The sequence below is a fragment of the Poecilia formosa genome, unplaced genomic scaffold, assembly GCF_000485575.1.
Source record: "Poecilia formosa unplaced genomic scaffold, Poecilia_formosa-5.1.2 Scaffold55, whole genome shotgun sequence".
NCBI classification, from domain to species: Eukaryota; Metazoa; Chordata; class Actinopteri; order Cyprinodontiformes; family Poeciliidae; genus Poecilia; species Poecilia formosa.
In genome coordinates, this window is record NW_006799994.1 from 2,265,628 (window position 1) to 2,280,280 (window position 14,653).

Sequence of the window (14,653 nt, forward strand, 5' to 3'; positions counted from 1 at the left end):
AGTGAGGTTGGTTTAGTCTCCAGTAAACACTGCCTGTCTGTGTCTGTTGCTCCATCTAAACAGTCATGCTGGTCCGTCTGGACCAGCTGGTCAGGAAAAGTCTCAACAGATGGATTATTGGTGAGATAATCGGGCCAATATTTGGTCTGTTAGTCTTGATCTTGTCCATATCTGTGGCTGTAGCGGAGCAGTAAATGTTCCAGTTTCTGACTTTTCCAGAGCTTTGTTTGTCATTTTCAAACTTTCAGTAGTTACACCTGCTTTGTCCGGTAAGAAAGATCCAGTTTGTTCAACATCGCTGCAGCTGAGGAGGCCGTGAGGATCAACGCCTCCCAAGACGACCAGAGTCAGAAAAATGACCCAAAACCCTCAAACAGCTCCAGAAAGAAATGCATCATTTCCACAGTCAGAAGGGAAAAATCCAGAATACCTCTGAGAAATCTTAACAAAGTTTAGCTTTAGCTCCTCTACAAATTAAGAGCAGTATTAATAGGCAGAGATGAGAGCTGAATGCTGCCCAGAGAGCAGCTGTGACGTTGCTCATTATATTTGCAACATTTAAAGAAAAGTTTAATAAATAATGAAGACCAAATCCGTAAGTTTGGTCTGCAGACACAACGTACAGCTGCACCAAACTTTACTCACCCAACTCTGTAACTGAGGTTTTTAGGTAAAATTAGGTGAAAACATTCAGGAATCTAAAGATTTGAAACGGTTTCCTCTCCAGTGATGCATTCTGGAATAAATGTCATCTGTGTGGAGAATGTGAGAAGATTCTCCAAGTAATTCATTGCTGTGTATTTCCATGCAGCAGTGGGATCACTTCTGCTAATGCGCTAATAGCGGCGGTCATTTTTAGATTAGCGCTTTAAAGTTTCTGCTAAGTTTAGAAACATATTTGTCACACTTGGCTTCCCCTGAATCTGCCAATGTGCTAATAGTGGAGCTAATTTTTTTTGTTTAAGGCTCTTAGATTCCCCTAAATATTTTTGTCCAGATAAATTTTAAAGTTGGCTGTTTTGTAGACTTTGAGTTGAATACATTTTGATATCTGTGTTTCGGTTAACAACCGTAATTCTTCCAGTAGTTAGACGTTTATGCTCTTATTTTGACGTCTGTTCTGTTTCATTGTCGTTTTTTGAAGAAACTTTATTGAGCAAGTGGCAAGTGTTCAACAAACAAATAAAAATACAAAACATTAACAACCAGGGCTGTAGCAAAAACACTACAGCACTAAACAAAATATTATCTCTGCTTTCAGCACATTAGCAGATTAGCTTCAGTGTGCTGCTAACAGGCAGTATTTCTTATCAAATCAGAACGATTAGAGAGGCTTTTAAGTTGTGGGAAGATTTAATAAAAATATGTTTCTGTGGTTCTGGACCTTTGGACCTTTTCAGGATATTAAAGTACCTCAGCAGCAGATATTCTTCAGCCTCAGCATCATCCGAGTAGCTATTGGTGCTATAACATTAACCACAGTGTGCTGCTGTGGTCATCTGCCACTGCCCACCTTCACCATGATGAGCGAGTGTGTTGGTGTGACCGTCTGTGGAAGTCCTGATGGATGTGCATTCTTTGTCCCTCAGCTCTAGGCTACAGCTCGCCGAGGAAAGCCAGCGGCGGCTCGCCCATCCTGCAGGAGTGTCTGAATCGGGCGATTGGGGGGGCAGCTGACAGGAGGAGGGGAGGGGTCAATGGAAGAGTACCTGGAAGCAGGACTCTGCTACGGTCTAAACCACAAGGTACCTGTCGGCATGCCGTCCGTAAATCATGCTGAATGATTTAGGATTCACAGTCCACAGTGTGTTTGTGTAATAAGTCCTTGAATCAGTGAACCGTGAGACCAGTGAACCTCTTCTGTTTGACTTCAGTTAATCATTCTACAAAGATAACAATGAAGAACTTCTTTCTTCTCGTTGCTGTAAACCTAATTATAAACCTGCGAACAGAGCTGATAGTTTCTGCCTCGTAACTCATTTCTATAGATCCTCGAATAAATGTTAGTATCACAGGAAAGTAGCCTGAGTGAATAAAAAATCAGTTTCCAAATAATTTAATCTTTTAAGGGGAAAACTTTAAACCAACCTGACCTTGTTTTTGGTTAATTTAAGTTTGGTCTTTGTAAACACACAGATTTTTATCCTTCTTTTTGAATGCATCTTTTGCAGACATTCTGTAAAAATATGGATCTACTGACCAAGATACGGATTAAACCTACCGTCATCAATTAGTATCAGTTTAAACCTGTGATAGAACAAAAGCTAATTTACATTAACAAAATAATGTTTCCTTTACTGACTAGGGCACCAAAACAGATTCCAGCCCAGGGCCCAGATTCTTGTAAATCCAGCTCTGGCTCTTGGAGTGGTTCTGGTTGGCCTTCCTCCCCCTGGAGATCCACATTTTGATCCACTGTTTATTATGTGGATCCTGGTTCTCAGCAGCTGTTTCCATCTTTTTTTTTATGAGCGCATTAGAAAAGAGTGATGGAAGCAGCAAAATAAAAAAAACATCCTCAATGTTTCAAATAAGTTTTATGTTTGCTTGAGATGGTTTTCAGCTTTTCCAAAAGAGTTAACAATGCACTTAAAAGGAGACGGAACCACGATCCCATCGGCTGGTGGGTTTGTATCTCGACTGCTGTGATGATCACGTCTCATTAAAATTAATTTGATTTGATTTGAAGTATTTAAAATGTGCCAAAAAAACAAAGAAAAGAATCTGAGAGGTAAGGCCCGTCGTCACATAGGGTAGATTTTGCTGCCCTCTTCAGCTTCAGAGTGGAACTGCAGCTTCATATTTCCTCCAGTGGAAAAAATCATGAATGCATCCATCAGGACTCAGGCATGTTTCTTTTTATTTGTTTGTTTCTTTAGTGCCGCCAAAGCCGGAGCACCTGCTGAGTCCAGTGTCTCCTCTGCAGCCGCCGCCGGGCAGCGTCCAGAAATCCCCGCTGAGATTCATCATGGAGGACGGAGGAGGAAAGCCGACCCCCACGCCGCGCGAAAGGGTCAAAGCGTCCAAGGTGTCGGACCTGATCAGCCGCTTTGAGGAGAACCGGTACTGACTCTCTGTTCTCTCTGGACTCTAACGTGTGGGGAGGGATCACATGCCTCTTAATAATGATTTAAATATAGAGATAATGACAAATACAGGTTTATCAGTTTTCCAGTTTGTTCCATGGAATAATTTCACTGGTTTTCCACAACTTTATGACACTAAAAGGACCAGAAATATTAATTTTGATCTATTTTTCTTGTTATTCACTTTTCCTTTTTTTTTTTTACATCATTATAAACAAATACAAACATCCAACAGAAGAAAATATATCCATCCTCAAAAAGATTTGAGTATTTCTTTCATTTAAAACCTAAAAATAGGAGAAAATGTTTGATATTTAATGAAACACCCCTTGTAAATGGCTGATACATAAATATGTTTTTAATTAAACTGTAAACACTTTATAATCACTAATAATGCATTAATTAAGAACCAAATAAAATTTGACTATTTTATTTTTATTACTTGAAAATAAAATAAAATGTTCTTGCCAAATAATGAGGCAAACAGTTCCTGCATTCAACATTTCAGACGAAGTTGGTACCCTGTCAGCACAGTGAGATTTTATTTTTATCATAAGATAGTTTCATCTTCACTGCATCATAAACATCCACAGCTGTCTAAGGGAGACTTTTTGTTCTACGTAAAACGTAATATTTATTTGAGAGAATCAACATGGTGCCTTCACATCAGGCAGAAGAATGAATGTAACTTTTTCTCTGCACAGACATTGACTGTGACCTCAGTGACATATAAACAATGAAATAAACGATTAAATCATGAACGTTTCACCTGAACGCACCGTCTCAAATTCCTACTGGAAATCTCTCAAAGTTTTGCTGTTGATCTGGAGGATGCCTCTGTGCTCTGCTGCTGCACTGTAAACTGGAAGTACAAGCACCTCTTCAGCCAAAGTTTGGCAATCGGGGAACATTTGATCAGGAGTGAAGGTTTCCTGATCCAGTTGCACCAGACAAATTAAAATCCGTTTTAACTGGGTAGATCTGCTACTTTTTCTCACACATAAAACAGCAATAAAACAGGAAAATCTCTTGTCAGTTTCTTCAGCTCAATCTGCACAGAATAAACAGAAAAACTTTGAACAAAGCCGGTTTCCACACAGCGAACTTCACACATTCTATTTAGTTTTTCTTCAAACTTCAGCCTCACTTTACATGTCATTGTGCTAACAGATTAATCTATTTAATTACAATTTTGTAATTAATGCTTTATAAAATGTTTACAGAATAATTAAACATACAGCTATAAACTGTTTACTAGCCATTCATCAGGTATTGTGAAGTGGTGTCAAAGGTCTTGTTAGTTTCCATAAATCAGGGAACGTTTGTGGCTCTAAATGGGTTTATTTAGTTAAAATGAGGATAAAAACTCTGTGAATCCTAAATGCCTCAGATTCCTGGTCTAACTGCAGAAAACGGCTCAGTTCTAATTGGCTAACTCCATTTTTTCCCCCTCTGGTGCTTTTGTAATAAAAACCCTCAGGGTTGCTGTTGTAATCAAAGTGACAGAGTTTTTCTTTCCCAACGCCTGAGTTTATTTCAAGAAAAGGAAAAGCAGAAGACGTCAGATGAAAGTCCTGAGCTTGTCTGGATGAGTGTAGCTCCGATGGCAGCAGATTAGTCTGTGTGACAGCTGAGGCGTTAGTGAGGGGATGAGAGGAGATTTGTTCAGGCGAGGGGAAACTCTGGTCATCATTCAGCCGGCGGAGAGCAGGACTCACTGCTGCCGGATTAAACCCAGGAGACAAAGGTAGGAGCTGCTGTAGCTCTGCTGATCGGCCGTCTGGTTCCCACTTCCAACACTTTGGTGCTTCAGTGTTTTGTTTTTATCATTATTTGGTAAATTACAGTTAAATTCTAGCTGCAGACTTGCCTGAGAGACAACACTGATGTCTTTGAACCTAAGGAAAACTGGATCTCATAAAACCAATCTAGACTTTTTATTTGCACCGTTAAAAATTTATCATGATATAAACCTTACAAATTGGTAAATATCGGTAATTTTTGACTAGTTTTTGTTTTAAATATCTGAATGCTGCCAAACTGGTGGCGTTTTTCTGTTTTATCCACAGTTTTCGCTCCAAGCTGTTTTTTAAGTTTTTTATTTATTTTTGAAGCAGTTATGAGGTAAAACCTGAAATTGCTGCTGCCAAGTTACTCAACAGGTTGTTGCTAGGCAACCAAAGAGTGAGCGTTAGCAGCTTTGTCGTCCTTTGCTGCTGTTAGCGCATGTAGCTTGTGCGTCAGATTTTTGGGCGTAGCAGAAACACATAAAGAAACTACGGCTAATTGCATTTTTTTTTTTTTTTTTTACGCTTTTAAATCTGTGTAACTAATTCATCAAAGTTAATGCTTCAAAGTCCCGGCCCTGATTTCCAAATAACCAACCATGCCTTTAGTACCACTGGGTAAAAAGTAAAACGTTGGGATTGTGCAGCAACAGGCTGGGGAGGGGCAGTGCTGGGCTACATTTTGATGCAATAAGAAGATTTTACACCACAAGAATGTCAAATTATTAATATATTTGAGACTGTATCTTTTTGAAGAATCAGTTTTTTGTGTTGTAAGTATCCAGCCCACAACTACCAACCCAATATTTCACCATTAATTAGCTTTGCATTCATCTGTTTAGCTGTTTAGTATAAATGGCAAAACCTCGTGTTGGTCCCCATAACATGAGTCTGCGTGCCACCAGTGGTGCATGCACCACAGTTTGAGGACCCTCCTGTAACTGTCTCGTGGTCAGTAGGTAGTTTTCAGATGAGCATCAGAATGAATCAGTCTTATTGTTTATTTACTGCAGGTTGTGAGAACATCAGCAGACTTCCTCTGCTCCTGATGTTAATCACCTCAGTTTCCACTCCGATGCTGCTGCTGCTGCTGCTGCTGCTGCTGCTGCTGCTGCTGCTGCTGCTAGCGGGGATTACCTGCAGCGCTGCAGCACAAAGGAAGGAAACACCCACAGCTTCTCAGAGCAGAATTAGCCACTAATGTCCTAATCTGGTCCACATGCTGCCCGCCGGCCGGCTGGCCGCGTTTCACATGCCTACAAGTGAAACTTCATTGTCGTTTCGGTGCCGTCAGCCACAGTTTGAAGCACAGAGCAGAGGAGTTCATATTTTAGCCCCACACGTTTCCCGCAGCAGATGCATCTGGTTTATTTTCGTGTCTCTGGGTTCTTCCTGTCAGACTGTAGTAGATCTCAGGTGGCATGCAGCACACAACTGATTCATGCAGACTGCTCACCAGCCGCCTGTTCTTCCTCTATTTATACACACTTCCTGTTTTTATGAGCAGTAATGCTCATTGCAACACAGAAACTGTTGTATCGGTAAAGGTTATGTAGCAAATAAAGGAGTTTAAAGCGACTTTATTTTTTAAAAAGGAGCTGAGATCAGCTGAAGAGATTTTTTAGCAGCTGTTTGCAGGTGATTCATTCAGGCGAGGAAGCAGCTGCAGGATGTGGAGCAGCTGGACTCAAACTTTTTAAAACCTTTTTCTACGTTTATTTCTGAGCTCAGAGGAAAGTAGGTTTCCTGTGTAGAAGTAGGACAGCTTGTACCTCCTGGGAACACCTCTTTATTACTGTACCTCTGTTACACTTCCTCTGCCACAGCAAGAAGTTAGTGCACCTCCTCTGGATTTATTTTTAACTCTTGACGCCCACGTGCGAACTCACGCAGCTCGACGCCGAGACTCACACTGGCTGTGAAAATGTCAGCTACCAACAGCCGTCTGCAGGCTCCTTTGACTGCATAATTTAAATGAAAGTCCTTCTATAACTTCTTCTGCACTCTGACACACTTCCTCCTTCGCCTTTGCTCTCTTCCTCCAGCAGCGCAGACAACAAGAGAGACGGCTCGGCGCTCAAACAGACCAGCAAGGTGTCCAGCTGCAGCTCGGCTCTCCGCGTCTGCCAGCGGGCCGACATCAGCAAGATTCAGGAGAAGTTCTCGTGCGCGGCGGCCGCCACGCAGGATGCCAAGAGGCCAGCGGCTAACGGGGTGCTAGCACAGATGGAGCAGGACAAGGAGACGGAGGAGGAGACGCACCACAGCGTGAGGACAGAGACTGCTGAGCTCGTAAACGGAGATTTGGAAAAAGCAGATGAGGTGGACGATCATTCAGCTTCACAGCACTCAGACAGGACCGGTGCTGAGAATGAGGATACGGAGAAAACAACAGAAACTCTGCAGAAGAGTGAAGAGGGACACTCTGAGCAAAAGGTAGGTTTTGTTTTTATAAACTAAGCACAAGTAATCAGTCGTTGTGTGAGGGGGAAGCAGCCTGTTTGGGTGAAGAGCTGCTCTGTCGAACATTTCAGCTGCTGAGTTTTGCCGTAGCAACCAAACCCCCCAGGAACCTGCGGTTGTCTGAGGAGATTAAATATATCAGCTGCTCTGCCTTCTCAGGGATAAACACAACTGAGAAATCTGAGCAGAATGAGATATAAATAAACATTTAAATGACTTTCCTGTGTTTTATTCAGCATTTGCAGAAATATGAGGCGTCTCTTTCTCTGCTGCCTAAACAAAACTTTATATACTTTAACTCTTTAAGCGAGTCAGAGGATGTTGGCTCACGCTTTGAAGCTATAAGTTGTTCTAGGAAGGTTTTCCATGAGGACAATGAGTGACCAGTCTTCCAGAAGTCATGAGGTCAGACACTGATGTGGGACGAGGCTCGCAGTCTCAGCTTTAATTCTTCCCACAGGTTTCTATCAGCTTCAGGTCAGGATTTTGCAACCTGTTAAAGTTTTTGACAAGTTAAAAAGTAAAATAAAAATAAGTTATAACAATAATTATTATTTAATAAGGTTTGTAATAATAAAAAATAAAGAAAATGAAAGAAATAGCCTGTTGTTCAGTTAAAAGGTCTTGACAAGTTAAAAAAATAGTAAATTAAAGTAGAATATTTTTTAATTAAAGAGGTTTTAACTTAGTTTGTTTCTTAAAAATAAGTTAAAAAAGATGTAATATTTAAAATGGCATTCTTGACAAAAATGTTTTAACAAATATTAATAAAGAAAATAAATAAAATACAGTTTCTTTTTCATTAAAGAAGTTCTTGAAACAAGTTTGAAAATTAATAAAAATAAAAAATAGGGAAAAAACTGAATATTTTTAATAAATGGGTCTTACATTAAAATTAAAATAAATAAAAATAAAAATGTTTTTTTCTTTTAAAAAAGTTTCCCGACACAAGTTTAAAGTAATAATATAACAAAGCAAATGGAGTAGTTTTTGCAATAGAAAACAGAAAAGGGTCTGGCTTTGTGCTCCGCTGCTCCGTAACGTTGGAACAGGAAAAGCAATTCCCTGAACTGCCTGCAGGCAGCTGGAATGAGACTGAAAGCTCCAGCAAGCAGAAACCTTTTGGACAGAGTTCCTTTCACTGGAACTAACAGACTGAGACTAAGCTCTGAAGAACAGATCCTCCTTCCACCAAACTTTACACATTGCAGACAGGTTAATGCTTTCTGCATCTTAATCCATTCTGTTAAGAATCCTGCGCTCTGTCCTTGAGCTGATCCTGAAGTTATCGACTCCCAGCTCTCGTGGTTTTAGGAGACCCAGCCGTTTCCTCTTCCTTATAAAACCACCAACAGCCGCCTGCTGTTTGAGAAGCAAGGAGATTTCTGGAGCTGTTGGACAGGTGGTTCCAGTCCTGAGCTGCTCAGAGCGACTCTGGTTCCAGATGCTTCGCCTGTGATCTTTGACCTTTACTCTGGATGTTTTCATGGTCTTCATGTCAAATGTTTGACAACTCAAACAGTTTTTGTGCTGCTGCCTGATTTGACCTGCGCGATCCGTCTGCGTGTTTGGAGGCTGGATTTACACACCTGCAGCTATGAAGGCGATCGAAACGCCTGAGTTCAGAGATTCGGATCATTTTGAAGTAAGCTGTATATAATTACAGCCTTGACTCTCTGTAATGTGTTAAATATTATACTAGCTGCAGCTTCTTTGTTTTTCAAAGTGTCCCTGCTGATATTTCAGGCTCTTGGTTTTAGACCTGAATTAGTTAATCTTTTGAACAGCGCAGCGACTGTTAGCTAACTCTTTCATTACAGTCAATTCCTTTTTTACTATTTAAAACATATTTTAGTATAAAACTCGATGCAGAACTCTTTCATTTGGATCTTCTTTCTGCAGAAGACCATCGTCTCTCGAAACCAACATTTGTTTTATCGTCCTGTAGTTTGAGAGTCTCGGATTTTAGCCTGGCGTTAGCAGTGAAGTCATCAGCTGCTGTAGCTCAGCTGCTTCAAGGTTCCACATGTTGTAACTGCAGAGGTTCTGCTTGATTGGCCCATTCTCCTCTGACCTTTGACCTCAATGAGACGTTGTTCTTCCACTCAGCCTCTCTGGAAATGTTCTCATTGTCTGTAAACCTGAGATGGTTGTGGGTTAAAATCCCAGCAAAACGGCTGTTTGTAAACAACCATCATAAATTACTTATTAAAATAAGATTTTGATTTATCATTGACACTATTCATTTCAATTGATGTTTAAAAACCTTTAAAACTGTTTTTATTTGTTTGCTGCTGTTCTCCACTTGTTTCCATAAAACTGTTTCAATGAATAGCAATACATTTGAAAATATGATTCAATTCAGTTATTTTGTGCATTTTTAAACTTCTTTATGTGACTGGTGTCCTAAAGAAACGTTTCATGAACAGTATTTGTTTGTGTGGCTGTGATTGCAACTACCTAAAAAATAAGTAATAAATAATTATTATTGTCACTTTTATTGTTTTCACAATACTAACAGAAAATACTGTGATAAAACTTTAAGCTCATATCGCCCCTACATCCACTTTCATCCAGTTTCTCCTCCACTGATGCACATTCTGAACTTAAACACGTTGATTTTATACAAAATGGGGAGAAATTCAGATTTTTCACTGTTTGAACTGCAAATCTGAGCCAATCGTGGGAAAATTGTCTTTGTGATTGACTTACGAGTAAAAGGAAGAATTTCCCAGTGAATTTAAAGTAAATTTCATGTGGAGACCTTCCTGGAACCAGTAACCTCACTGGGTTTCACAGCAGAACAGACTCCATGCTACACCTACCTGGATGTGTGTGGAAGTGAAACCAGATAAGCCATTAATTTGAGCTGCCACAGTAAACAGCAGGCTTAAGTCAATTAGCCCCGTTAGCACCAAGCCAAGAGGTCAGTCAATGTTCACTGGGTTAGCGCTTGGCTCTAGAGTTAATTATGAGACAGTTTTCACTCTGAAACTGACTAAATTTGGTGTCCAGGTTATAGAGTATAAGTCATATTTTCTAATATTTCCTCCTACTTTGTTCAAGCTTACATTTTATGGTGGTTACATTCATTTTTTAAGTATAAACTAGAAATGTGAAAAAGTGTGAAAGCAGAAAGGCGAGAAGCCGCCCAAACGATGCAGACGAGTGAAAGACGTCACAGGCAGACGCTGAACTTTAACGTTTACATACAAATATTTTATCACTGTCTGAAGTTTATTAGACCAAACTTCACAATAATGAAAGATTTATTTAACATCTTCAGAAAGATTTCTGTCTCTTTAACCAACAAGGCGAAGCTCAGATGATGATGTCATGGCTTTGGAGACATCTGATAGGTTAACTGCCGTCTGTGACCTCAGATTGACCTCAGAGCAGAAGGCTGAAACTGTGAAGATGCTGCTGAAGCTGGTCAGACAGCTGGTCGTTTACCCACAGAGAAACGATGTGGACCGGACGGCCGCTCAGCGAGGAAGAATCCGTCACGCCAGGGGAATCGGAAAGATTTCAGTTTATCAACAGAAATGCATGTCTGGAGACTAATTTAATAATTAATTAGTTAATTGGACATCATCATTTCGCTACATCTGGAGGAAATGCTGGTACCGTCCTAACTGTGACGTATGAGCAGAATCACCAAAAATAATCAACATTTTTTTACTACTATTGAAGTAAATTTGCCAAGTCACCAAGTATTTTACTGAACTAGCAACATCATTTCTGTCTGTGTTTAACGAAGTGCTATGATTATTTATTTACAAAGCAGGATAAACAGCAGTGATGCCCTAAGACATCACTGTCTTTCACGTGTTTAATGTGAAAACTCTTAACCCGTCCCAGTTGTTGCTGTTTAACGGCAGAAAAGCTGCAGTTTTGTCTTGTTTTCACGATAAAACCAGCAGCTGTTTGTTTGAGCTGATCGGAGAATTCATGACGGACATCATGAGGAAGTGTGTGGCTCGTTGTTGTCAGGTTTCTGACCAGCATTTAAAAGGAAGATGGTTCCTTTTTGTGGCTCTGCACCTTATGAAATCTCCACGTCCCAGAATGCAACACCATCGCTTTTTCAGACCTCTCTTGTTGTGTGACAGCAGCTGACTTCTCACTCATTGTTAACTGGTGTTTTTGTTTTTTCTGGTGTCATTTCCCTTATTCCCTGTTTTCATTTCCTGTTCTGAAAGAACCAGAACTCATTGGGCTGCTGATCAGAGCAGCTAGCTCAGCTGGAGAGACCGAAGTCCTTTCAGAAACAGATTCTACTTCCTGGTTCCTGCAGGGCTGTGATGTTTAAACTGTCCTTATTAATAGAAATGTCTTCTTTCTTCTCAGGAGACAAACGAGCAGAAGCTGTTTAAGATCGCCAGCGAGCTGCTGCACACGGAGAAGGCGTACGTGGCCCGACTCAACCTGCTGGACCAGGTGAGGAACTCGCCCAAATCTCCGTCTCACTTCTGTTTTCAGTCGACAGAGAAAAAACGTTGTTGATCCCTAACCGCGTGCATGGCTGTGCAGGTGTTCTGCACCAGGATGATGGAGGAGGCAAATAAAGGCACTTTCCCTCTGGATGTGGTGAAGAACATCTTCTCCAACATCAGCTCCATCCACGCCTTCCACAGCCAGTTTCTGCTTCCTGATCTGGAGAAACGCATGGGGGAGTGGTAGGTTCCAGCTAAACGTGTAAAAACATGAAACCGTGAACAGACCTGGACACGCAAGAGGTCAGACAGGAACTGGGGCCTGAAATTTAAAATATTAATGCAATTAATCTAGCCTTTTTTCTTTTCTTTTTTCTTTTTTTACATCTTGGAACTTTCTCATTTGTGTGTTTCTGGTACAACTATTAACCTGACGCACAAGTTGCATCCTCCAACAGCAGCGATGGAAGCTGCTTCTCTCGGCCCGCAGGGGGTTCATTTCTGTTTCAAACAATCTGATTGGACGCTGGAAAAGATGCTTGTTGTGTTCAAGTCATGCTAAAAGGAGTTATTCTGTTAGAGAAACTATTTAAGACTAAAATAGCATCTCAATGCTAAACACGTAGCAGCTAATGCTAATGTTAGCGTCCACATTTGTAAAGAAGCTCCATGAAACTCTGAAAAGATGAACACATAGAAAAACACTTTGCTCCAGTCTGATGGTTGAAGAGCAGATCAAAAGTCATATCTTTGTTGTTGAGCTCATATATTTGATAATTTAGCAGTAAAAATGTTTTTTTAATTGAATATGTTGCTTACTTTGCCAATTAAAATGTGATTAACTAATTACAGACCCTGAAACAAACTCAATTAAAAATGTACTTGAGTTTTTGTCATAAACGGCCCCCGCTCCACATTGGACACCCTTGTTTTCAAAATGTGGTGGAGATATTAGTTTTTATGACGCCTGGACTTATTTATGTCTGTGAAGTGTGTAAAGGTGAAAATGTCTCCACCTGGTGGTCGGGGTGTGAATTATAATCTGTCAAAATGACAGGCGGATTTTTCTGTCACTGTTAAAAAACAAACATATATTTGATTATTCTGAGTGTGATCTGAAATTCAGCTTCACTCAGTAATAATATGAAAACGTCATTTTGCATAATTTTGGCAATTATCAGTTTAATTTAGGGGAAAAATGCTTTGGTTTTTGAAACTCTGGGTAGTTTTTGTTGTGTTCTCCTGAATGATGTCAGATAATCTGATCCTTCCTGCTGCGCTGCAGGGCGTCCACACCGCGGATCGGCGACATCCTGCAGAAACTCACCCCCTTCCTCAAAATGTACGCCGAGTACGTGAAGAACTTCGACAAGGCCATGGAGCTGCTGAAGCAGTGGACCGACCGCTCGCCGCCGTTCAAGGCCATCATTCAGGAGATTCAGGTAAACCTGCGCCGCTCCGCTCTGGGCGCAAACGTTTCTGACTGACGTTAAGAAGCTTCCTGTTGGTTTGTGGACAGAGTCAGGAGATCTGCGGCAGCCTGACGCTGCAGCATCACATGTTGGAGCCGGTGCAGAGAGTTCCCCGATACGAGATGCTGCTGAAGGACTACCTGAAGAAGCTTCCTCAGAACGACCCGGACCGCAGCGACGCAGAAAGTACGTTAAAATCCACATTTATCAGCTGGAATCTTCTCGAGTGAACAAACATTCAAACCCGATCAGCAGAACTTCAGACTTTCTGATCGTGTTTCTACGTTTTTCTGTTGAATTCTTTATTCACTTTCAGAGGATTTTTTTAAGCAAGGGTTGCATTTTATCTGCACTCCCATTGAAAATCATAGTTCTAAGTTTTAAAGTCATTTATAAGATGGAAAGTCTTAATTGCAAGTTTTAAAGTCAATATTTAAACTTTCAAAGTCATCAGATAGTCACAATTTCAAGAATAAGGTTTTTTTCTAAATGTTTTCAATCTCAGATTTTTCATTTTTTTGTCATAATTTTGATTTTTTTTCAAGACTTTAATCAAAAGTCAGAAGTCTTTCTTTTTGGTGGCTCTAATTGTCTTCCGTAGATGATCTGGTGTCGCAGCTGATTGGTTCTTTGCAGAAACGCCAACACTGGGCCGATATTAACAACAGACATTTCTTCCACCTTGTTGTCGTTTATGAATGTGTTTCTGAAGACGGAGGAAATATTGAAATGTGTACATTATTTTCCAGAATCATTAGAAATCATCGCCACAGCAGCCACCCACTCCAACAGCGCCATTAGGAAATCTGTAAGTAGCGGAGCAGATTTCCTGCCTCTGCAGGTAGAAAATCTGTCCAGTTTGGAGCGAAAGCAAACTTCCTGTAACTGTTCAGGAAAACCTGAAGAAGCTGATGGAGATTTACGAGATGCTGGGAGAAGAGGAGGACATCGTTCATCCGTCCAACGAATTCATCAAGGAGGGCCACATCATGAAGCTGGCAGCCAGGAACACCTCCACCATGGACAGATACCTGTTCCTGGTGAGGAAACACACACACACACACACACACACACACACACACACACACACACACACACAAGGATATAAAAACCTGGTGCACACACACACACTAAGGGTACAGCNTGCTGCTGCTGCTGCTGCTGCTGCTGCTGCTGCTGCTGCTGCTGCTAGCGGGGATTACCTGCAGCGCTGCAGCACAAAGGAAGGAAACACCCACAGCTTCTCAGAGCAGAATTAGCCACTAATGTCCTAATCTGGTCCACATGCTGCCCGCCGGCCGGCTGGCCGCGTTTCACATGCCTACAAGTGAAACTTCATTGTCGTTTCGGTGCCGTCAGCCACAGTTTGAAGCACAGAGCAGAGGAGTTCATATTTTAGCCCCACACGT

At 41.0% G+C, this 14,653-nt stretch overlaps 1 protein-coding gene across 1 annotated transcript in view; it reads left to right on the forward strand.

Annotated features, from left to right (window-relative positions):
• The window catches only part of fgd4a (FYVE, RhoGEF and PH domain containing 4a), a gene marked incomplete at its 3' end in the record, with an annotated part of 60,304 nt that extends 46,002 nt beyond the window's left edge, over positions 1-14,302 (forward strand). The window contains exons 3-11 of the mRNA XM_007553278.2: positions 1,590-1,745; positions 2,880-3,063; positions 6,919-7,309; positions 11,687-11,776; positions 11,870-12,015; positions 13,058-13,214; positions 13,292-13,430; positions 13,994-14,052; positions 14,138-14,302. Coding sequence (XP_007553340.2) covers positions 1,590-1,745; positions 2,880-3,063; positions 6,919-7,309; positions 11,687-11,776; positions 11,870-12,015; positions 13,058-13,214; positions 13,292-13,430; positions 13,994-14,052; positions 14,138-14,302 — 1,487 coding nt within the window. The remainder of the gene's footprint in view (positions 1-1,589; positions 1,746-2,879; positions 3,064-6,918; positions 7,310-11,686; positions 11,777-11,869; positions 12,016-13,057; positions 13,215-13,291; positions 13,431-13,993; positions 14,053-14,137) is intronic.
• Positions 14,303-14,653: the final 351 nt, after the last annotated feature.